Raw genomic sequence first — 24,585 nt, forward strand, 5'->3', positions numbered from 1 at the left:
CAGCCCCATTTGTTGAAAAGGCTTTTTTCCACTAGATGGTTTTAGCTCCTTTGTCAAATTCAAGTGACCATAGGTGTGTGGGTTCATTTCTGGGTCTTCAATTCTATTCCATTCATCTACCTGCCTATCTGTCCCACGCTACTTCTCGCCAGCAAGAATGACACGGGACACAAAGGATCCTCCTGCAGAAAAAGCTTTAATGCATCTTGAGAGCGAGAGCATAAGCTTACAATACAGAGACCCCGAGTGAGGGAAAAACCATCCCTTATATAGGAAACTATCCTCGCCTAGGATGTGTCACTCTCTGGCTGGTCGCTGCCAAACATGCCAGATGACGTACCACAGCATACGTGTCCCCCTGAGTGAGGAATTTACCAGGCGCTTGAGTGTTGCCCTTTTACTAGGTGCATCCTGCCGGATATCGGTGCCATCAAACAATGGAGGATGTGAGGGTGGCCCTCCACACCTATCTCTGTACCAATACCATACAGGTTTTTTCACTATTCATATGTAATACAGCCTGAGGTCAGGGATGGTGATTCCCCTAGAAGTTCTTTTATTGTTGAGAACAGTTTTCACTATTCTGGGTTTTTGTTATTCCAAATGAATTTGCAAATTGCTTTTTCTAACTTTATGAAGAATTGAGTTGGAATTTTGATGGGGATTGCTTTGAATCTGTAGATTACTTTGGCAAAATGGCCATTTTTATTGTAATAATCCTGTCATTCCAAGAGAATAGGAATTTCTTCCTTCAGAGACTTGACGTTCTTGCCATACAGATCTTTCACTTGTTTGGTTAGAGTCACACCAAGGTATTTTATATTATTTTTGACAATTTTGAAGGGTGTCATTTCCCTAATTTCTTTCTCATCCTGCTTATCCTTAGAGTAGAGGAAGGCTGTTGTTTTGTTTTGAGTTAATTTTATACCTATCTACTTTGCTGAAATTGGTTTTCAGGCTTAGTAGTTTTCTGGTGGAACTTTTGGGGTCACTTAAGTATACCATTATATCATCTGCAAATAGTGATATTTTGACTTCTTCCTTTCCAATCTGTATACCTTTGATCTCCTTTTGTTGTGATTACTCTGGCTAGGACTTCAAGAACTATATTATATAAGTAGGGAAAGAGTGGGCAGCCTAGTCTAGTCCCTGATTTTAGTGGGATTGCTTCAAGTTTCTCTTCATTTAATTTGATGTTGGCTACTGGTTTGCTGTATATCACTTTTACTATGTTTAAGTATGGGCCTTGAATTCCCGATCGTTCCAAGACTTTTAACATGAAGGGGTGTTGAAATTTGTCAAATGCTTTCTCAGCATCTAATGAGATGATCATGTGGTTTTTTCCTTTGACTTGTTTACATAGTGGATTATGTTGATGGATTTCCATATATTGAACCATTCCCGTATCCCTGGGATGAAGCCTACTTGATCATGATGGATGATCATTTTGATGTGTTCATGCATTTGGTTTGCAAGAATTCTATTGAGTATTTTTGCATCGATATTCATAAGGGAAATTGTTCTGAAGTTCTCTTTTGTTGTTGGGTCTTTGTGTGGTTTAGGTATAAGCATAATTGTGGCTTCATACAAGGAATTGGGTAGTGCTCCTTCTGTTTCTAGTTTGTGGAATAGTTTGGACAGTATTGGTATGAGGTTTTCTATGAGTGTCTGATAGGATTCTGCACTAAACCCTTCTGGTCCTGGGCTTTTTTTGGATGGGAGACTTTTCATAACTATTTCTATTTCTTTAGATGTTATGTTTAGATGGTTTATATCATCTTCATTTAACTTTGGTACCTGGTATCTGTTTCAAAAATCACCCATTTTATCCAGATTTTTCCATTTTGTTAAATATAGGTTTTTGTTAAATATAGGATCTGATGATTTTCTGAATTTCCTCTGATTCTGTTGTTCTCTCCCTTTTCATTTCGATTTTGTTAATTTGAATATAGTCTCTGTGTCCTCTGGTTAGTCTGGCTAACAGTATATCTATCTTGTTGATTATTTTTCAAGAACCAGCTCCTGGTTTTGTTGATTCTTTATATAGTCCTTTTTCTTCCTACTTGTGTGATTTCAGCCCTGAGTTGGTTATTTCCTGCCTTCTACTCCTCTTGGGTGTGTTGCTTCTTTTTTGTTCTAGAGCTTTTAGGTGTACTGTCAAGGTACCAATATATGCTCTCTCCAATTTCTTTTGGAGGCACTGAGAGCTATGAGTTTTCTCCTTAGCACAGCTTTCATTGTGTCCCATAAATTTGGGTATGTTGTGCCTTCATTTTCATTAAATTCTATAAAGTCTTTAATTTCTTTCTTTATTTCTTCCTTGACCAAGTTATCATTGAGTAGAGTGTTGTTCAACTTCCATGTATATGTGGGCTTTCTGTTGTTGCCTTAGTCTGTGGTGATCTGATAGGATGCATGGGATTGTTTCAATCTTCTTGTATCTATTGAGGCCTGTTTTGTGACAATTATATATATGGTCAATCCTGGAGAAAGTACCATGAGGTGTTGAGCAGAAGGTATATTCTTTTGTTTTAGCATGAAATGTTCTATAAATAACTGTTAAATCCATTTGTTTCATAACTTCTGTTAGTCTCTCTATATCTGTTTAATTTCTGTTTCCATAATCTGTCCATTGCTGAGAGTGGGATATTGAAATCTCCTACTATTATTGTATGAGGTGCAATTTGTGCCTTGAGCTTTAATATGATTTATTTTATGAATGTAAGTGCCCTTGCGTTTGGAATATAGATATTCAGGATTGAGAGTTCATCTTGGTGGATTTTATTTTTGATGAATATGAAGTGTCCTTCCTTATCTTTTTGATAACTTTGGTTGAAAGTCAATTTTAATCAATATTAGAATGGCTACTCCAACTTATTTCTTTGGACCATTTGCTTGGAAAATTGTTTTCCAACCTTTTACTCTAAGGTAGTGTTTGTCTTTGTCACTGAGTTGTGTTTCTTGTATGCAGCAAAATGCTGGTTCCTCTTTATGTATGTAGTCTGTTAATCTGTCTTTTTATTGGGGAATTGAGTCAAATGTTGTTAAGCGATATTAAGGAATAGTGATTGTTGTTTCCTGTTATTTTTGTTGTTAGAGGTAGAATTATGATTTTGTGTCTTTCTTTTATTGATTTTGTTGCAAGGAGATTATTTTCTTGCTTTTCCTAAGGTGTAGTTTCCCTCCTTGTATTGGAGTTTTCCATCTATTATCCTTTGTAGGGCTGGACTTGTAGAAAGATATTGTATAAATTTGGTTTTGTAATGGAATATCTTGGTTTCTCCAATGATGTTAATTGAGAGTTTTGCTGGATATAGTAGCCTGGGTTGGCATTTGTGTTCTCTTAGGATCTGTATGACATCTGCCCAGGGTCTTCTGGCTTTCATAGTCTCTGATGAGGAGTCTGGCATAATTCTGATAGGTCTGCCTTTATAGTTACTTGACATTTTCCCCTTACTGCTTTTAATATTCTTTTTGTTTTGTTTTGTTTTGTTTTGTTTTATTTTGTGACTTTCGTATTTTGACTACTATGTGATGGGAGGAATTTCTTTTCTTGTCCAATCTATTTGGAGTTCTGTAGACTTCTTATATGTTTATGGTCATCTCTTTCTTTAGGTTAGGGAAGTTTTCTTCTATAATTTTGTTGAAGATATTTACTGGCCCTTTAAGTTGGGAGTCTTCACTCTCTTCTATACCTATTATCCTTAGGTAGGTTTGATTTTCTCATTGTGTCCTAGATTTCCTAGATGTTTTGGGTTAGGAGCTTTTTGCATTTTACATTATCTTTGAGGGCTGTGTCAGTGGTTTCTATGGTATCTTCTGCCCCTGAGATTCTCTCTTCTATCTCTTGTATTCTGTTGGTGATACTTGGATCTATGACTCCTGATTTCTTTCCTAGGTTTTCTATCTCCAGGGTTGTCTCCCTTTGTAATTTCTTTATTGTTTCTATCTCCATTTTTAAATCATGGATGGTTTTATTAAATTCTTCCACCTGTTTGGTTGTGTTTTCCTGTAATTCTTTAGGGGAGTTTTTGTTTCCTCTTTAAGGGCTTCTACTTGTTTACCTGTGTTGTCCTGTATTTCTTTTTTTTTATTATTATTAACTTGAATATTTCTTATATACATTTCGAGTGTTATTCCCTTTCCCAGTTTCCGGGCAAACATCCCCCTCCCCCTCCCCTTCCTTATGGGTGTTCCCCTCCCAACCCTCCCCCCATTGCCGCCCTCCCCCCAACAGTCTAGTTCACTGGGGGTTCAGTCTTAGCAGGACTCAGGGCTTCCCCTTCCATTGGTGCTCTTACTAGGATATTCATTGCTACCTATGAGGTCAGAGTCCAGGGTCAGTCCATGTATAGTCTTTAGGTAGTGGCTTAGTCCCTGGAAGCTCTGGTTGCTTGGCATTGTTGTACATATGGGGTCTCGAGCCCCTTCAAGCTCTTCCAGTTCTTTCTCTGATTCCTTCAACGGGGGTCCTATTCTCAGTTCAGTGGTTTGCTGCTGGCATTCGCCTCTGTATTTGCTGTATTCTGGCTGTGTCTCTCAGGAGCAATCTACATCCGGTTCCTGTCAGTCTGCACTTCTTTGCTTCATCCATCTTGTCCAATTGGGTGGCTGTATATGTATGGGCCACATGTGGGGCAGGCTCTGAATGGGTGTTCCTTCAGTCTCTGTTTTAATCTTTGCCTCTCTCTTCCCTTCCAAGGGTATTCTTTTTCCCCTTTTAAAGAAGGCATGAAGCATTCACATTTTGATCATCCGTCTTGAGTTTCATTTGTTCTAGGCATCTAGGGTAATTCAAGCATTTGGGCTAATAGCTACTTATCAATGAGTGCATACCATGTATGTCTTTCTGTGATTGGGTTAGCTCACTCAGGATGATATTTTCCAGTTCCAACCATTTGCCTACGAATTTCATAAAGTCGTTGTTTTTGATAGCTGAGTAATATTCCATTGTGTAGATGTACCACATTTTCTGTATCCATTCCTCTGTTGAAGGGCATCTGGGTTCTTTCCAGCTTCTGGCTATTATAAATAAGGCTGCGATGAACGTAGTGGAGCACGTGTCTTTTTTTATATGTTGGGGCATCTTTTGGGTATACGCCCAAGAGAGGTATAGCTGGATCCTCAGGCAATTCAATGTCCAATTTTCTGAGGAACCTCCAGACTGATTTCCAGAATGGTTGTACCAGTCTGCAATCCCACCAACAATGGAGGAGTGTTCCTCTTTCTCCGCATCCTCGACAGCATCTGCTGTCACCTGAGTTTTTGATCTTAGCCATTCTCACTGGTGTGAGGTGAAATCTCAGGGTTGTTTTGATTTGCATTCCCCTTATGACTAAAGATGTTGAACATTTCTTTAGGTGTTTCTCAGCCATTCGGCATTCCTCAGCTGTGAATTGTTTGTTTAGCTCTGAACCCCATTTTTTAATAGGGTTATTTGTCTCCCTGTGGTCTAACTTCTTGAGTTCTTTGTATATTTTGGATATAAGGCCTCTATCTGTTGTAGGATTGGTAAAGATCTTTTCCCAATCTGTTGGTTGCCGTTTTGTCCTAACCACAGTGTCCTTTGCCTTTCAGAAGCTTTGCAGTTTTATGAGATCCCATTTGTCGATTCTTGATCTTAGAGCATAAGCCATTGGTGTTTTGTTCAGGAAATTTTTTCCAGTGCCCATGTGTTCCAGATGCTTCCCTAGTTTTTCTTCTATTAGTTTGAGTGTATCTCATTTGATGTGGAGGTCCTTGATCCACTTGGACTTAAGCTTTGTACAGGGTGATAAGCATGGATCGATCTGCATTCTTCTACATGTTGACCTCCAGTTGAACCAGCACCATTTGCTAAAAATGCTATCTTTTTTCCATTGGATGGTTTTGGCTCCTTTGTCAAAAATCAAGTGCCCATAGGTGTGTGGGCTCATTTCGTGGTCTTCAATTCTGTTCCATTGGTCTATCTGTCTGTCTCTGTACCAATACCATGCAGTTTTTATCACTATTGCTCTGTAATACTGCTTGAGTTCAGGGATAGTGATTCCTCCTGAACTCCTTTTATTGTTGAGGATAGTTTTAGCTATCCTGGGTTTTTTGTTATTCCAGATGAATTTGCAAATTGTTCTATCTAACTCTTTGAAGGATTGGATTGGTATTTTGATGGGGATTGCATTGAATCTGTAGATCGCTTTTGGTAGAATGGCCATTTTTACTATATTAATCATGCCAATCCATGAGCATGGAAGATCTTTCCATCTTCTGAGGTCTTCTTCAATTTCTTTCTTCAGTGTCTTGAAGTTCTTATTGTACAGATCTTTTACTTGCTTGGTTAAAGTCACACCGAGGTACTTTATATTATTTGGGTCTATTATGAAGGGTGTCGTTTCCCTAATTTCTTTCTCGGCTTGTTTCTCTTTTGTGTAGAGGAAGGCTACTGATTTATTTGAGTTAATTTTATACCCAGCCACTTTGCTGAAGTTGTTTATCAGCTTTAGTAGTTCTCTGGTGGAACTTTTGGGATCACTTAAATAAACTATCATATCATCTGCAAATAGTGATATTTTGACTTCTTCTTTTCCGATCTGTATCCCCTTGACCTCCTTTTGTTGTCTGATTGCTCTGGCTAGAACTTCAAGAACTATATTGAATAAGTAGGGAGAGAGTGGGCAGCCTTGTCTAGTCCCTGATTTTAGTGGGATTGCTTCAAGTTTCTCTCCATTTAGTTTAATGTTAGCAACTGGTTTGCTGTATATGGCTTTTACTATGTTTAGGTATGGGCCTTGAATTCCTATTCTTTCCAGGACTTTTATCATGAAGGGGTGTTGAATTTTGTCAAATGCTTTCTCAGCATCTAATGAAATGATCATGTGGTTTTGTTCTTTCAGTTTGTTTATATAATGGATCAGGTTGATGGTTTTCCGTATATTAAACCATCCCTGCATTCCTGGGATGAAGCCTACTTGACCATGGTGGATGATTGTTTTGATATGCTCTTGGATTCGGTTTGCCAGAATTTTATTGAGTATTTTTGCGTCGATATTCATAAGGGAAATTGGTCTGAAGTTCTCTTTCTTTGTTGGGTCTTTGTGTAGTTTAGGTATAAGAGTAATTGTGGCTTCATAGCAGGAATTCGGTAGTGATCCATCTGTTTCAATTTTGTGGAATAGTTTGGATAATATTGGTACGAGGTCCTCTATGAAGGTCTGATAGAATTCTGCACTAAACCCGTCTGGACCTGGGCTCTTTTTGGTTGGGAGACCTTTAATGACTGCTTCTATTTCCTTAGGAGTTATGGGGTTGTTTAACTGGTTTATCTGTTCCTGATTTAACTTCTGTACCTGGTATCTGTCTAGGAAATTGTCCATTTCCTGCAGATTTTCAAGTTTTGTTGAATATAGGCTTTTATAGTAAGATGATTTTTTGAATTTCCTCTGAATCTGTAGTTATGTCTCTCTTTTCATTTCTGATTTGTTAATTTGGATACATTCTCTGTGTCCTCTCGTTAGTCTGGCTAAGGGTTTATCTATCTTGTTGATATTCTCAAAGAACCAACTTTTGGTTCTGTTGATTCTTTCTATGGTCCTTTTTGTTTCTACTTGGTTGATTTCAGCTCTGAGTTTGATTATTTCCTGCCTTCTACTCCTCCTGGGTGTATTTGCTTCTTTTTGTTCTAGATCTTTTAGGTGTGCTGTCAAGCTGCTGACATATGCTCTTTCCTGTTTCTTTCTGCAGGCACTCAGCGCTATGAGTTTTCCTCTTAGCACAGCTTTCATTGTGTCCCATAAGTTTGGGTATGTTGTACCTTCATTTTCATTAAATTCTAAAAAGTTTTTAATTTCTTTCTTTATTTCTTCCTTGACCAGGTTATCATTGAGTAGAGCATTGTTCTATTTCCATTGTCAGCTCTTGAACTGTTTTACTTATTTCCTTCACCCGTTTAATTGTATTTTCCTGTGTTTCTTTACGAAATTTGTTTCCTTTTAAAAAGCTTCTTCCTTTTTGATTTAATTTTCCTCTATTTCTTTAAAGGCCTCTACCATCTTTATAAGATAGGATTTAAGGTTTCTTTTATGTTTCAGTTGGAGGGAGCATATAAATATACCCCAAAGGAGTAGACAACAGGAAATAATTAAACTCAGGACTGTAATCAACCAAGTAGAAACAAAAAGAACTATATAAAAAATAACCAACAAAACTAGGAGCTGGCTCTTTGAGAAAATCAAAAAGATAGGTAAACCCTTAGCCAGACTAACCAGAGGGGACAGAGAGAGTATCCAAATTAACAAAATCAGAAAATAAAAGGGAGACATAACAACAGAATCTGAGGAAATTAAAAAAATAATCGGATCCTACTACAAAAGCCCATTGTAAACAAAACAGGAAAATCTGGATGAAATGGACAATTTTCTAGACAGATATCAGGTAACAAAGTTAAATAAGATTAGATAAACCATCCAAACAGTCCCATAACCCCTAAAGAAATATAACCACACAAAGACCACATAAACAAAGAGCACTTCAGACCACTTTCACTTATAAGTATCAGTGCAAAAATCCTCAATAAAATTCTTACAACCTGAATCCAAGAATACATCAATATGATCATCATTCACTGTGATCAAACTGTAGAAACAAACTAAACAACAACAATAACCACAACAAACCAAAACCCACATCATCGTCTCATTAGATGTTCAAAAAGAATTTGACATACCTTTTCATGTCAAAAGTCCTGGAAAAATCAGGAATCCAAGGCCCATACCTAAACATAGTAAAAACAATATACAGCAAACTAGTAGCCAACATCAAACTAAAAGGAGAGAAACTTGAAGCAATTTCACTAAATCAGGGACCAGACAAGGCTGCCCACTCTCTTCCTACTTAACCAATATAGTACTCAAAGTCCTAGCCGGAGCAATTAGACAACACAAGGAGGTCAAAGGGATACAAATTAGAAAGGGTGAAGTCAAAATATCACTATTTGCAAATGATATGGTAGTATAAGTGACCCCACAAATTCCACTAGAGAACTCCTAAACTTGATAAACAACTTCAGTAAAGTGGCTAGATATAAATTTAACTCAAACAAACCTTAAGTAGAGCCTTCTTCTACTTAAAGGATAAGCAGGCCGAGAAAGAAATTAGGGAAACAACACCCTTCACAATAGTACCAAATAATATGAAATATCTTGGTGTGACTCTAACCAAGCAAGTGAAAAATCTGTATGACAAGAACTCCAAATTTCTGAAGAAAGAAATCAAAGATCTCAGAAGATAGAAAGATCTTCCATGTTCATGAATTGGCAGGATTAATATAGCAAACATGGCCATCTTGCTGAAAGAACTCTACAGATTCAATGCAATCCCTATCAAAATCCCAAACCAGTTCTTCACAGAGTTAGAAAGAGAAATTTGCAAATTCATTTGGAATAACAACAAACCCAGTATAGCAAAATCTATTCTGAACAATAAAAGAACTTCCAGGGGAATCACGATCCCTGATCTCAAGCTTTATTACAGAGCAATTGTGACAAAAGCTGCATGGTATCGGTATCAGAGACAGGAAGGTAGATGAATGGAACAGAATTGAAGACCCAGAAATGAACCCACACACCTATGATCATTTAATCTTTAACAAGGGTGCTAAAACCATCCAGTGGGAAAAAGCACCCACAAATGCATTCAACAAATGGTGCTGGTTCAACTGGAGGTCAGCATGCAGAAGAATACAAATCTATCCATTCTTATCTCCTAAGATACAAAGCTCAAGTCCAAGTGAATCAAGGACCTCCACACAAAACCAGATACACTCAAACTAATAGAAGAGAAAGTGGGGGAAGAGCCTTTAACACATGACAATGAGGAATATTTCCTTAACAGAACACCAATGGCTTATGCTCTAAGATGAGCATAGACCAATGAGATGTCATAAAACTGCAAAGCTTCTGTAAGGCAAAGGACACTGTCAATAGGACGAAACAGCTACCAACAGATTGGTAAAAGATCTTTACCAATCCTACATCCAATAGCGAGCTAACATACAATATATACAAAGAACTCAACAAGTTATACTCCAGAGAATCAAATAATCCTATTAAAAATGGGGTACAGAGCTAAACAAAGTATTCTCAATTTAGGAATACTGAAAGGCTGAGAAGCACCTAAAAATGTTAAAAATCCTTTGTCATCAGGGAAATGCAAATCAAAACATCCCTGAGATTCCACCTCACACCAGTCAGAATGGCTAAGATAAAAAACTCAAGTGACAACAGATGCCTGGTAAGGACGTGGAGAAAGAGGAACACTCTTTTATTGTTGGAAGGATTGCAATCTGATACAACCACTCTGGAAATTAGCCTGGTGGTTCCCCAGAAAATTGGACGTAATCCTACTGGAGGACCCAGTTATATATCACTGCTGGACATATACCTAAAAGATTCTCCAACATATAACAATAACACATGCTCCACTATGTTCATAGCAGCCTTATTTATAATAGCCAGAAGCTAGAAAAAACCCAGATGCCCTTCAACAGAGGAATGGATACAGAGAATGTGATACATTTACACAATGGAGTATTACTCAGCTATCAAAAACAACGACTTCATGAAATTTATAGGCAAATGGAAGGAACTAGAAATTATCATCCTGAGTGAGGTAACCCAGTGACAAAAGAACACACACGGTATGCACTCACTGATAAGTGGATATTAGGCCAAAAACTTGGAATACCCAAGATACAATTCACAGACCACATGAAGCTCAGGAAGAAGGGAGACCAAAGTGTGTATGCTTCAGTCTTTCTTAGAAGGGGGAATAAAGTACTCACTGGGAAATACTGAGACAAAGTGTAGAGGAGAGACTGAAAGACCATACAGAGACTCCCCCACCTGGGGAGCCATCTCATAGACAACAAACGCAGACACTATTGTGGATGCTAAGAAGTGCTTGCTGACCGGAGCCTGATACAGCTGTGTCCTGAGAGGCTCTGCCAGAGCATGACAAATACAGAGGCAGATGCTTGCAGCAAACCATTGGACTGAGCATGGGGTCCCTAATGGGGGAGTTAGAGAAAGGACTGAAGGAGCTGAAGATTTGCAACCCCAGAGGAAGAACAACAATATCAACCAACTGGAACCCCCAGACTTTCCAGAGTTTTCAGGGGCTTAAAGAGTATGCATGGAGCAACCCATGGCTCAGCCATATACGTAGCAGAGAGTGGCCATCAGTGGGAGGAGAGGCCCTTGATCTTGTGGTGGCTCAATGCCCCAGTGTATGGAATGTCTGGGCAGGGAGGCAAGAATGGGTGGGTGATTGTGGGAGCACCCTCATAGAAGCAATGGGAGGAGGTATTGGATAGGGGGTTCCGGAGGGGAAACTGGGATAGGGATAACATTTGACATGTAAATAAATAAAATATTCAATAAAAAGAAAGAGAATGATGATGGTGAGGAGGAGGAGGAGGAGGAAGAGGAGGAGGAGGAGGAAGAGGAGGAGGAGGAGGAGGAAGAGGAGGAGGAGGAGGAGGAAGAGGAGGAGGAAGAGGAGGAGGAGGAGGAGGAAGAGGAGGAGGAGGAGGAAGAGGAGGAGGAGGAAGAAGAAGAGGAGGAGGAGGAAGAGGAGGAGGAGGAGGAGGAGGAGGAGGAGGGCAGTCTATTACATGTAAGAGTCACAGACAGGGGTTGGGGATTTAGCTCAGTGGTAGAGCGCTTGCCTAGGAAGCGCAAGGCCCTGGGTTCGGTCCCCAGCTCCGGAAAAAAAAAAAAAAAAAAAAAAAAAAAAACCAAAAAAAAAAAAAAAAAAAAAAAAAGAGTCACAGACATTAGGATGTGGCCAAGCACAGGACAATCCACTAGGTGGCTCCCTACAACAAAGAATCAAGTAACTCACATTTTAACACCGACTATGGAGAAGCCTTCAGGGAGAGGTGATTTGATATACAATTATTATTTTTTTACTTGACATTATTTGTTTTTATTTCTTACTTATACATAAAAGTATTGAGAAAAGGTTGTGAACTTAATTTTTACAATTATCAGTTATGTTTGTTTATTTTAGAGGCAGTGCTGTTCAGATTCACATAAATCTTTATGTTGGAGCCCCCTCCAGGACTGTGTTCTAAGGACCATCTATATCAGAAAGTTATCAGAACCTAACTGGATTCACTTGTGCCAGTTTTGATGAAAAATAGATACAGTGAGGAGGCAAAGAAGGGAAAGTGCTTCTACATAATCATTTGATGAAAACAGATCCCAAAGCCTCCCAGACCACAACCTTGTTAGGTTGCACCGTGACCACATATGAAAAACATCTTCTGCCAACACATTTGTTCAGTAACCTTCTGTTCATCCTCACAGTGGGCCCACACTTGCCATCCTTCGTAGCTAAGGACTCTTCCTTTAAAACACATTACTTAATCCTCCTGAATTCATTTTTAAAAACTGGTGAGGTTTTTTTTTTTGGCCTCAAAATTTATGTGAATATTCAGAACACAATGGCGTATATATTCCTACTGTTATGCTCTGCTATTTTCAAATAAATATCAATATTGAAAGGAAACTCTCTCTCTCTCTCTCTGACCATTGCACAGGTTGATATAGGCATGTACTACATGACCACTTAAAGGCAAGACAAACTAGAGGGAAGCTGCCAGGACAGAGGCACAGGGAATATGATAGCAAAATAGACAAAAAAGGTAAGAGAAGCAGGCAGGACTTAGGGCTTGCAGTCAGAATACGGTTTATTGGCAAATTAGTACAGCCTTTCTGTACCAAGGGTTTTAGGAGCGATAATAATGATAAGAGAAAAGGGTAATTATACAAAATTTGAACCAAACAATAAGCATTATCAAACAAAAGCCATTCTGGCTAAGTGTGCTGAGAAAAGATTTGAAAGTGTGTTGAGTTGGGGAGTTGAAGTCAAGAAGTTGTTGTATTGTGTTTCAAAGAGGGACAAATGATGAAGGGTGGGATTTGGGGACAACAGATGAAGCATTGACAACGGGAATTAGAGTTAAGCAATGGACTTACATTTCAAGTATTAGGTAAATGAATATATATTAGTGGAGATATTAGTGAAGAATCATAGATAGGCAAGGAAGAGGGTCATTAGGAAAGCATAGAAGGGGGTGGTGATATCAATCACCAAGAACATAATGTAAACTATAATATATTATATTATATATCATTACCATTATACACATGATCATTACCATGGGGATTAATAGTTTTAGTAGAAGAGAACAGAGATAGCTGCTTTTCCTGTGAGGACCATGTGAATTCCTATGAGAATGGAGGTCTTTACAAGTTTAGAGCAGAAATCTACCTGGGTGCCAAGCTAGTTAGAGGCCTACTCTTAGAGTCTCTCTCTCTCTCTCTCTCTCTCTCTCTCTCTCTCTCTCTCTCTCTCTCTCTCTCTCTCAACTATTGGAAATAAAATCCTTTGTTTCAGTTCCCTGGTATCTGGTGTTTGATTGTGACACTCTGAACTAACTCAAACAGTTACCAACACAAACACAGTAATACCTTGGCTACCTCTTATATCATATAATACACTAAATTATGATTTAAATATATTTTACATCCCTCTTGACATGTATAGACTTGGAAACACGTTTATGACTCACAAGTGACATTTGGAAACACATCATTGCAGTTCTCTTTACATATGGGTTGTTGGGTGTATGCTGTGTTCTCATTGACCTGGAGAAAATATCACTTAAAGTTGACCACCACTTTCTTTAGGTTCTGATTATAAATTGATGAGATATCTTGAAGCCAAAAACAGAATGCACTAAATGGTAGATATGAAAAGTATGGCAACCAGGGACAAAAATCCACTTTGAATGTCTAAGGCTGACCAATGCCTGCTTTGCTTGAATCTGTGTGTGTGTGTGTGTGTGTGTGTGTGTGTGTGTGTGTGTGTGTGTGTTAGAGAGAGAGAGAGAGAGACAGAGAGAGAGAGAGAGAGAGAGAGAGAGAGAGAGAGAGAGAGAGAGAGAGGTCAGTGTATCTCTCTCTCTTTTTTGGCTTTCCCCTCCTTTTACTTCCACAGCACATTAGTTATTTTGCTTAACTAAAACAAAACAAACAAAACATTTCCTAGTAGCCATTTGGTCACTCTCCTCAATGTATTAACCTAGCACATTGTAATTTAGGAGAATGTCTTTGTCTTCAATACTTCATAACAAGTTATTGCAAAATTAGCAGCTTTAAATTTATTTCTTTGCTTGCTCATTTTTTCAGGCAGGGATTAGCTATAATTGTTGGTGTTTTCTGCATGGAGATTTGTGCATTGAGAATTTCATTCATTTATCAAACGAAATGCGATCATAACTACCCTACTCCCCCCAACAATTTCTCTCATATCCCTCAACACTTGTCTTACTTATTTCCAATTTCTCATATGAACTTGGCCCAGATTAACTCACTCAAGATGGTCGTATGTGCATGGGTATGGGGCCATCTGCTGGCGATGAGAATATAACCATTGGATCATATCCTCCACAGAAAACGATTCTCCCCCCTTATACAGGATGGGCTGTCCACCGTCTATCATCAACCATCTGCCCATCTATCTATTCAGAGGATTTGTCTAGCGTGATCTTATATAAGCTATTGTGAGACCATGATTGCAGTAACGATGTCATGTCCCGAAGGACACGTCTCAGCACTCCTCCTTACCTTCCAGCCCTTGCATTCTCTCTCTCTCTCTCTCTCTCTCTCTCTCTCTCTCTCTCTCTCTCTCTCTCTCTCTCTCTCTGGTGTGTGTGTGTGTGTGTGTGTGTGTGTGTGTGTGTGTGTGTGTGTGTGTGTGTGTGTGTGTTCTGTAATGAGCCTTGACTCTGGTGCTGTGGTTAATAGAGAATTTCCGTTTAGGACTAGTCTCTTATCTCAGCGCTTTGATCAGTTACATATCTCTCCATTGTCTGTTGCAAAAAGTCAGATGCTCTGATAAGGTTGAGAACATCCCAAGTCTATTGCATAAACATCAATACTTAGAAGGTACTTGGAGAGTGTGTCATTTAGCAACATGACAGGAGTATGACATATCCTTCGGTCTATGACATCCTCAGCTATAGCCTTTTGACCAGGCCTGTGATTATCTCAGGTGGAGCAGGGCTCAAATCCACTAGAAAGCAGCAGTTACTCTAAAAGTGATGCCGCTATTGACCATCAGGTAGATTTTTAACAGTAAGGTTGGTGTTTTAGTTAGGATTTCTATTGCTTTGTTGAAACCCTGTAACCTAAAGCAACTTGAGAAGACAGTGTTTCTTTCAGCTTACACTTCCTTATTACAGTCCTTCACTGAGGGATGTCAGTGTAGAAACTTACAGGGCAGGAACTTGGAGGCAGGAGCTGATGCAGAGGCTATGGAGGGGTGCTGCTTACTGGCTTGCTCCTTATGGCTTGCTCAACCTGCTTTCTTATAGAACCCAGGACCACCTGCCAAGTCCCGCTGGACTTTCCCACATTAATCACTAATTAAGAAACTGCACTACAGATGTGCCCGTAGGCTGGATATAGGGGGGCATTTTCTTATTTGAGAACTTCTCTTTGCAACTGACTCTAGCTTGTGTCTAGTTGACATGAAACTAGCCACACAATTACTGTCACAGCATGCATTGTCCAGCACTGGTTAAAATCATCAGTATCTTTTCTTTCCCACCATCCTGCACAGCTCTTTTCAGCACTATGAAGGGAGAGCCAGCACTAGCCAGCAGAGGAAGTTTCTGGGTAGTTTTGGATTGATTTCTCTATATCCAGAATCCAAATAATTTGGCATGTTCATCAGTAGGGTTTTATCATGTACTCATGGTGGGTAATGAAAGGCAGTGGTGATAGCCTGTGTCACTCTGCTCTTCTTGCTGAAAGCAAAGGTTGATATACCATACCTTGTACCCTGCATTATTAAAAAAAATCTTTGTTTTCTGGGAACAACCCTGTAAAATCATGAAGGGAAATTAAAGAGATGTGAACAAAAATATAGAAGCCCACTTCCTCACAACCCATTTTTTTAAGAAAGGAGAACATTAGTGAAACACTTGTGAAAAGAAAGAAATTAGAGGAATACTAAGGTTTAGAGGATTAATTAGGAATAGTGGCAGGGGATAGGGAGGTTATAAGGTAATCTGTAAGGTCATCAAAGTAAAGACATTGTTTTTGCTTCTTTAAGGTGGACTGACCCAGGGCTTCAACTGCATATGTAGCAGAGGATAGCCTTGTTGGGGCACCAGTGGAAGGGGAAGCCCTTGGTCCTGCCAAGGTTGAACTCCCAGTGCAGGGGAATGTTGGGGGGAGGTATAAGGGAGGTTAATGTGGGGGAACACCCTTATGGGGGAGGGGGAGGCAATGGGGGCTTATGGACAGGAAACTGGGAAAGGGAATAATATTTGAAATGTAAACAAAGAAATATATCTGATAAAAAATTTAAAAAAAGTGAAGTTACTGTGTTACAGCTGTCTAAAACCTCTTACATAGTGAGCTAAAATACTTTGAGTTCTCAAATGCTAGAAAAAATTAGATATAAACATTTTTTAATGGATAAAGGAATGGGGGATACACCTTAAAAATGAAGAAAAAAATCTTGGGGTTCACAAATAACAACAGGATCAACTAGCAGTAAAAGAATGTTTTTGTCTAATGAACATATTGAAACCTAGTTTAAGTTTAGAAGCATTTGGAAATGATTATAATTTAATGGAGAATATTCTTTTTAATGAGATCTATTTTTGATAAATTATACATTTTATATTTTTTGCATTATATTAGTATTTTAGAGAAGTCTATTTTGATAAGGGAATGTAACTTGAAATATATTCTGCTTTGAAACATAGGCAATACAATTTAGGACTCCTTAGCAAGTGGAACAAGTAAGGTATTGTTTGCCCTGTTCCTGTCGATTGTTTGATATTTATAGGAATGCGGGATCTTCCAGCTAGACCACAGGACAAACAATACAGAAGCTTCTCCAACCTTATCAAATCAGCTTCCTGCAGACAGACCAATTACTACTGAAAGATCAACTCTCAGAGTTGATAGATGGGCATTAAGTGAAGCAGGTTTGATCGATTGCACATAACTGTTAATTATTCGTATTCCTCTGTTGTGTTCATGAGGTGTCCTCTCAGCAGAATTCCCTTCTGCTCTAGCTGGCGTGTAACCTTTTTCCATGAGACAGATTGACATGGGTTCGGCATCTCATGTTGCTTGAGTTACTGATTAGTGCAATTTACAGCATAGAAGAACTGAGCTTTTCTGTGGGAGGAAATTTCTGTCAGTGTCCGTCAGTACTGTTGGAAAGAATTTTGATATCATTCGATGTCTACAATTTTATTTTACAGAGTGACTGTGACAAATATTAATAGCATTACAGAGGTCCTCTAGAATGTTTTGAAGCTATTTTGAACACTATTATATTATTTCCAAGGTTGAAATAATAATACAACATAACAGCTATTAGTTTTACTGTGTGTTAACTGAAAGAAAGTTATAAACACAGGCTGCTCACAGCTAAAGTAAAACACAGTGGTTTGTATTAATTATGTAGGTAAATGTTAGAACAAATATCTCCATTTTTTGAATAATTTAAGCTTTTGTCAATGCCCATTTTTTTCAACCTTACCATGTTGGTTCAATGCACAAATCATAAAAAAGAAAAATCTAAAACTTGGAACACTTGTGCAAATATCACATCACTAAACATTCATTCTTTACACTAGAAAACATGGAACTTTTCTAGGAATATACTTATACATACTCATGGGAAACAGGAACTATTTCCGTTATTGAACAGGTATGTGGACTGCACTGTGGTTCTGCACAACCTACATGTAGCCTGGGCTCCTGGAAACCTTGGGAGCCCATGTAGTGCTAAAGTAGTACAACTACTGAAGCTAATTCGTGATTTTGTATTGTCAAGTATGGCTCTAATCGCTTCATGGGAATTTTTCTACCCTTCCTACAACTTGTGAAGTAGGGCACTCTCATATTTTCAATGAGAAACAGAGATCCATGTAGGAGAAATAATGCATCTAGGAAATGCATTCAGAAGGTTATGATTTCTTTGGTATCCATATACGGCTCTGGCTCTGACACACACACCATTTCCTGTTATGTATGCTAGGCAGCTTCCCTATGTTAGGACGAAAAGAACAAGCAGACATTAGTGGGCGGCTAAATGCTTGCCTTTGGTGGCTGCCTGTCTCAATTTCATCTCACTGTTCATACCAGGTTGTAGATTTGAATGAATTACTTTGGTACTCCAGACTTTGATTTCTTAACTTTTGCATCCATGAGTCATTTACACAAGATACTTTGTTGCAAAAAACAAAGATTGGAGAGAGAGAGAGAAAAAAAGGAAAAAAATACCAACTGTTATTAGAGATCCAATGAATTTACCCCTAAAGGTGCTATTCTCATTGGGGCACAAAATAAATACAACATAACTTAATTTTAAGCGACTTTTATTTTAGATTCTATTAACATTTTAAATTGTCAAGTATAACTACAATGTATTTTTTTTTACAAACTCAGACGTTTTGAGCATTCATGGGTCTATGGGTTTTGTAAACAGCATTCATATATTCATGGCTACTTACTCATTTTCTGGGAGCAATTCTTGATTGCTTTCTTTAGAAAACTAATAAAGTGAGAATACATACTTAAAAATTGGTGGCTCCAAACACAAGTTCTAAACCCAGATCAATCACTGACCATTCTTATTTAGTTGCTTCCTTTTAATTAATTCCCTTAGCATATGACGAATCTGCTCATATGGGCTGCTGTATTTACATATTAACATTTGATGAATCTGCTAGTATGGGCTGCTTTATTTACATATTAACATTTGATGAATCCGTTAGTATGGGCTGCTTTATTTACATATGCATTTGTTTTTCACTCTTTTATAAAACTATCAAAATTCTACAAAGTCGTGCTAAACATTTATGATTGCAAATTGTGACAATTCGAATTTAGAAATAGCCCAAAGATTTCTTGTCCTTTTTGCACAGTGAGAAGAGACAAAACAGAAAAATGAGATTCTCCCGTTTTCACGCAAACTACCTGCATGGATTTGTGGTCACGTATGCTGTCTTCTACTTAATGCTAACTCATATTTTCTGGCCAGTCACCATTCTCCACCAATAGGTAAAATAATTTCAGTGACTAGTAGCTTCCGTGGGTGACATTTTATAGTTAGTGCAAACCCTAATCAACATGAAAAAGGGTGAAAGCTTTTAACTTTTACTAAATACAGTCCTAGTGTCAAATACCATTTTTAATTGATATGATGTCATAAGTAGTGATTTTGGAGATAAACATATGCATATAAAATAATATTACATTTAAAATTGTGTAAATCAGAATGAAATATGTTCAACATGATGTAGAAAAAAGAGAAATTTTATACCTGTTTATTTTTTGTAATGCTAAAAAAATTGTGTTGAGGAACCAGTTGCCAACATATTTTAAATTTTCACAAAAATCAGTGTAAAAACATTAATAGTAAATTACAGATAATCTACAACAAACATCCACACATATAATATCAATAAAAATGGACGATATAGTTATATTTTAGGAATGTGAAATAATAAAAGTACTGATTTCTTAATTAAATGTATTAAAATTGTCAGAAATGTAAGGCTTTGTGTGTTTCCCTAATTAAGTTGCCCAAACATATTTTAGCCGCTTGACAGATGCACAATGCATCTGTATTGTCTGGCTTAGCATTCCTTGGCATCTTCCATAGAAATGTAAAAGCAGCTTCCCAAACTGTTAATGATTAATGATATCTGTAAACAACCTTTAGTCTTGCACTTAATTTCTTCGATCCCCTTATGACAAACATTTGGAAAGAGACTTTTATACAGCATCCCGGACAAAGCCCATAGTGTGAAAACCTGGACGTATTCTGTCTAATCTTTTTGTCCCTAGTACTTTGTTTCTTCTCTCCCTCTTTCTCTCTCTGTCCCTTCCCCTCTATAGGGATTTTTAATCCTTTCCTTTAAACTGGGCCAGAAATAAAGAACGTGTTTTGATGACTTATTAAATCCATATTTTTGTGTTACTTTTTAATTTCAAAGGCAAACTGAGGAAGTATGTTTTACATATTTACTTCAAAGGTTCTCTCAGAATCTTCTAGATAAAGCCCCTTTGTTTACATGGCCCATGGGCTTATCTTTGTTTTTTCTTTCTTCTCTGCAAGGATAAAGTGTTGGAGGAAAGATTTCACATTGCTGGAATAAAATTATGAGAGAATTTGTCAGGGTCATTCATTTTTATCAAGTACTTTAAAAACTTGGAGTAGGTTTCTAATCCTTGGTAGATTAACTTCAACTACCTCAAAATGTATATGCTCTTAAAATGGTTATCCCAGACTACTTTACTGATCAATGCAAAATATATGTCACACCATGGATTAGAATATTAAGAACGAAGTGACATCTATGTTATTTACAAGGGGATATAATAGTGCTTCAGAGGATTAGTTCCTCATTTAGGAAAGTCGTTGGTAATAAAGCAAGCCAATGAGACTCACTCTTTGAATGTCATTTCATTCATACAAAACACCTGGTGAACGGAGAGATATTAAAAGCCCGGCGTTCCCTGTAACTTGGGAAGCTGCCAAACACATTAAGGATTGTATTTTAAAAGATGGGGTACATACCATGCTCCAGTCATCTGCTCAAACAAGCACTAAAGTATCAAGTAGCTAATCGCTTTTCAGGATACGTTTCATTAAAAAGGAAACATAGAATTTGCTTAGAGATAAAGTCTGACAAACCGAAGCTTCGTAAGAAGAGAAATGTGGCAACTGGCTGTAAGAGGTGAGAGCTGTCTCATTGTGCAAACTAGATTGGATAGACATTAGTAAGTAAAACGCTGTAAATTAACTTTTCTGTTAATATTCACATGTTTATATTGAGAAACCTAATATTTATATTCCAAATAATGTTTAAAGGTCTGTGGTTATTGTATGAACAGGGTGGAGCGTAAGACTGGGTAGCTGTTCTCTGTGATGTGTGCCTGAAGTTTCAGCTAAACAATTTTGTGGGAGCATCATGTGACCACAAAATGTCCAAGATGTCCATAAATCAAGGTGAATGATGCTAATATACAAATGAAAGTGATTTCTTAAATAAGTAGCCCACATACGTTTTTCAATTCCATGACATCTTATAGATTCCTATAAGTTGCTTTTGACGCAATGTAGGATAAGTTTCAGCACCTCAAAAATATAAACTGAATTCTTTTTAGATTAAAGATTCTGATTCCCTAATAATAAGATGTTTTGACAAAACCTTCGTCACTAATCCCATTTCCTTTACAAGGAAATTTCATTGCAAACCAAAGTGAAACATTTACATAGAATTTGAAATCGTAGCCAATCCTGTTTGTATTTGTGACTGTGTGCATGTGTGCATGTATGCCTGGATTTCTAGATTCACATGGGTGCACATTTATTTAGAACCTAGAGAAAAGACATGGAGGCAAATGAGAAAATGTTTGACTTGGTTTTCTGATTTTTAGAATGTCTAAGTCACCCTTGAATGCAGTGATGGCTATTCCCTGCAGAGTTACACTCTCAAATCTTAAAAGAATCATTTACCAAAGCAAAACATAGCCATGTGTAAATGCTGCCCTCTGCCTCGTTGGATCAGAGCTAATGGCTGTGCTGCCTTTGAGAATTTTTTGATAAAAAGAGTTTGGCATAGACCTCCGTAAAAGAGTCTTACTAACACGAGTGAGTCAACCTTCACAGGCTGTCAACAGTGTATCAAAACCAAAGCTCTATTTCCTGCTTTCATCTTTCTCTTTGTCTTCCTTCTCTGTTTTGTCTGTTTCATATTTCTCTTGATCTGGCTTTGTGACACTGTCATAGGAAGGTGGCGAGATGGTTGAGGCAGTTACATCTGTCTTTTCCGGACTTGAGTTCTCGTTCACGTTATCAAAAACTGTATCTTCTTTATTGGGCAAATCATCATCCCTGTCTCCATCTTTTATGTATATACTCGATATATTCTTGACGTGTTGTCTGAGGCGATACCGTCTGTAAGCACGCTGAATGATAGTCGCGGACACCTCCTCTTGTTTTCTCTTCAGTGTGGTCGTGATGGGTTCATAGGACACTTTAGAAGGATTGGCTGACATGAACCTTTCTTCCATCTGTGAACGAAGAGAATCCATCTCTCCACCCTCACCCAGGACCCGCTTTGTAAAAGCAAACAAGATGTCCAGGCAGTGGATGCGGTCTCCACTCACCATGGGCAGGTCCATGGCAATGAGCTGGACTTTGTTTGGCTTTGCGATGAGGAGGGGAGGATCCAGGGCAGCTGCAAAGTCAGAGAGCTTGCAGAACTCTATGAACTGAGTGGCGTCAGGGTCGAACTTCTCCCAGACCTCGTAGAACATCTCAAAGTCGTCCTCACTCAGAGGCTCAGTGCTCTCTTCGGTGGCGACGCTGAAGTTCTCCAGGATGACAGCGATGTACATGTTCACCACCACCAGGAAGGATATGATGATGTAGCTGACAAAGTAAAAAATCCCCACGGATGGGTTCCCACAGTCCCCTTCCACTGAACTTCCTGGGTGAACTTTTTTAGGGTCACAGTCGGGAGGTGCGCTGTTGAGGATGGGGGCCAGCAGTCCGTCCCAGCCGGCAGAGGTGGTGATTTGGAACAAGCAGATCATGCTGTTGCCAAAAGTCTCAAAGTTGAACATGTCATTAATTCCAGCCTCCTTTTTAACGTAGGCAAAGTTGGACATCCCAAAGATGGCGTAGATGAACATGACCAGGAAAAGCAGGAGGCCGATGTTGAACAGCGCAGGAAGGGACATCATCAGAGCAAAGAGCAGAGTGCGGATCCCCTTGGCGCCTTTGATCAGGCGTAGGATTCGTCCAATCCTGGCCAGGCGGATGACTCGGAACAGGGTAGGGGACACGAAATACTTCTCTATCATCTCAGCGAGAAACATTCCTGTATTGGAATAATAAACAGAAATGTTCAAAGATCCATTAAGCACAATATCATGAGTCTAAATAGCTTCATTCGACATATGATAAATGCAGAATTGCTGTTCTATCTTGATTTGATATTTTATTAACTGCTTGTGAATGTTTTTCATCTAAACTAAATTCATGGACACACTCCTCTCTATTTTGGCTGGTAAGATTTTGTTTTTTCGTTCTCTTGAGACTAAAGTTTGTGTCATGAATAGAAAAGATTTCACATGTGCATGCTCAAAAATTTAATTCCAGGGTTCAGAATGGAGTTCAGTGCTAGACCTATGTGCAAACTAAATCCTACTAATAAAACACGTGTGTGTGTGTGTGTGTGTGTGTGTGTGTGAGAGAGAGAGAGAGAGAGAGTGTGTGTAAGTAAAATCATTTATAAAAATTTCGATCTTAAAACATTTTTCTTTTTCCTTCCTTCCTCCCTCCCTCCCTCCCTCCCTCCCGCCCTTCCTTCCTTCCTTCCTTCCTTCCTTCCTTCCTTCCTTCCTTCCTTCCTTCTTTCCTTCCTTCTTTCCTTCCCTTCTTTCCTTCTTTGAGGTAGAGTATTAGTTTGTAGCCTTTGCCCTTGGAAGGAGAATGGGATTTGCTATGTAAACCAGGTTAGCTTGGAACTCACAGGGATCTGCCTGCCTTTTTATCCCCTGTGCTGGGATTAATGATAGATCTCACTCCACCTGCCCATGTTTTAAATATTGTGATTTCTATGCCTATAGAACTGCATAAATTCCTAATTGTGCATTACAGTCCAGTGTTCAGTTCCTTGGAATTCTTTAAAAATTCACACACCGTTGCAGCTGCCCTCACTGCTGTATTTTCTGTCAGTAACCACCGCCATATAAAAAGTTTCCCTGATAGTTTTATTGAAATCATAAATTAATTTCCATGAAAGGTGGCTACTGAGGCTGGAGAGGTCTCTCAGAGGCTAAGGTTTCTTGCTGCTTTTGCAGAGGACCTGAGTTCTGTATCTGATGATTCACAACAGCCTGTAACTTCATCTCCAAGGGCTCTAGCACCTTCTTTCTGCCGTCTGGAGGAGCTCAGACATACAACATGCATTCACACAGGTACACACTCATATGAGTAAACGTTAACAAACCTTCAGAAAGTCATCATTGCAATGAAAGCCTTTGGAAGCACGCGTAAGATAAGCCTTCAATTATTGCAGCTTTTTTGTCTTTTTTTTCCGATAGATATCTGATACATTATATGGTACATTTACTACTAGATTTGTAATCCTATTTTTATTGTGAGTTTGAATTAAACTTTTCTTCAGATATGTTTTCTACTTTTTTGGTCAACATTTCAGAAAGTTAACTCCAATGGATTTATTATTATTATTATTATTATTATTATTATTATTATTATTATTAATTATTATTATTTTAAAGTTTGAGATTGTCTCACTAGGTATCCTAGGAAAGTCTGGGACTCCATATCCTCCAGGCAAAGCCTCCTTAATGCTGGAATGGCAGAGAAGTGTACAGGGCCACAGTCAACTCTTCCCTTTAGAAGAGTGCCATGATTTAACAAGGATAACAAAGAATTACTCCTGGTTTTAATGCATAACCTCCTTGTTCTCTT

General features: G+C 38.4%; 1 protein-coding gene and 1 long non-coding RNA gene across 5 annotated transcripts in view; one reads left to right on the top strand and one right to left on the bottom strand.

Moving 5' to 3' along the window:
- Positions 1-24,585, top strand: part of LOC147995489 (uncharacterized) — a 173,340-nt gene that overhangs the window by 33,319 nt on the left and 115,436 nt on the right. For 2 of the 4 annotated variants that reach the window (XR_015683543.1, XR_015683542.1), the window contains exon 3: positions 22,741-22,920. The exons of the other annotated variants lie outside the window; for them this stretch is intronic. This is a non-coding gene — a long non-coding RNA (uncharacterized LOC147995489). The remainder of the gene's footprint in view (positions 1-22,740; positions 22,921-24,585) is intronic. 4 annotated transcript variants of the gene reach the window in all.
- Positions 18,436-24,585, bottom strand: part of Scn9a (sodium voltage-gated channel alpha subunit 9) — a 144,879-nt gene continuing 138,729 nt past the window's right edge. Inside the window, 1 exon segment of the mRNA NM_133289.2 lies at positions 18,436-22,966. Coding sequence (NP_579823.1) covers positions 21,780-22,966 — 1,187 coding nt within the window. The 3' untranslated portion in view covers positions 18,436-21,779.

Source organism: Rattus norvegicus, chromosome 3 (assembly GCF_021556685.1).
Source record: "Rattus norvegicus strain SHRSP/BbbUtx chromosome 3, alternate assembly SHRSP_T2T, whole genome shotgun sequence".
Classification (NCBI taxonomy): Eukaryota; Metazoa; Chordata; class Mammalia; order Rodentia; family Muridae; genus Rattus; species Rattus norvegicus.